Source organism: Galeopterus variegatus, unplaced genomic scaffold (assembly GCF_000696425.1).
Source record: "Galeopterus variegatus unplaced genomic scaffold, G_variegatus-3.0.2 Scaffold3872, whole genome shotgun sequence".
Classification (NCBI taxonomy): domain Eukaryota; kingdom Metazoa; phylum Chordata; class Mammalia; order Dermoptera; family Cynocephalidae; genus Galeopterus; species Galeopterus variegatus.
Window position 1 is genome coordinate 51,204 of NW_007729983.1, and position 1,068 is coordinate 52,271.

The window sequence follows — 1,068 nt, forward strand, 5'->3', positions numbered from 1 at the left end:
TTATTCACCACTGTACCTTCAACACCTAGAACAGTGCCCAGTACATGGCAACCACAAATGTTTACTGAATGAATAAATGAATGAATATATAAATAGATGAGTTTCAAAAGATGGTGAATATGCTCACCCCAGCAAGTGTAAGAGTAGTATGTACACAGCCTATCACCAATTTACATAATAAAGTTGCTAAAGAATCAATAAAATAATACTTTAATTACCTGTACTGGGCTGTCCTCGAGGATCACAGTAATTCTCTGTAGTCATGAAAATAACTGCCAATCCAATTTCTGCTTCAGGAATAGGTCTAAGACCCTGCCTATTAGAATAAAATAGTCTGAGTATGATAATATATTAAAACAACAACTTTTTAGTTAAAGATCTCAACTGGCTTTAATACAATTCTAGAATCAGGCAACATATCGTTCCATATAGTAAAGTAAGTTTTCCAATAAGCTGAGCAAAAGAGGTTAAAATAACTTTTATTAAGACAATGTCAAGCTGAATCAACCTTTCTTTTTTCTACCAGAGATATCCTAATGGTATAGACAGAACTTCAAATACACAGGGTACTAGTTTACTCACTGGGACAATGTTACATTAGGCAAGTCCAGCACCTTTTAGTAACTCAGTTAACTTCATCTGTAAAACAAGGAGCTACAGTAAAGGATATAGATCATTCTAGTTCTAAAATTCTATAATTTTCAGAATAAAAAGAAAAAAGTAATAACCAGATGAAACAATAAAAGACTTTCATATATAAGCAAATGTATGATTACTATCGAAAATATGTATGATAAAACTTAAAAGAGAAAAAGAAGAGTGGGGCAAGGGGAGAGAATTACAAAGAACTATACATAAGCTATACCTGTAAACATATTATAACTTTTAGTAAATCAAATAATTTTACCAAATTTACATGTATTTAGGAATCTTATTAGGGGAATCTTATGGTAAACATATTTTCTGTTATTCTGTAATACGACTGATTTTATAAAACAAAGACAATTTAAGATAATTTAACAATAATGCTATATAGAAACTACACCTCAAATTTTAACAAAGAGCTAC

At 30.4% G+C, this 1,068-nt stretch overlaps 1 protein-coding gene across 1 annotated transcript in view; it reads right to left on the reverse strand.

Annotated features, from left to right (window-relative positions):
* Positions 1–1,068, reverse strand: part of NBN (nibrin) — a 47,508-nt gene that overhangs the window by 28,792 nt on the left and 17,648 nt on the right. The window contains exon 8 of the mRNA XM_008586201.1: positions 219–316. Coding sequence (XP_008584423.1) covers positions 219–316 — 98 coding nt within the window. The remainder of the gene's footprint in view (positions 1–218; positions 317–1,068) is intronic.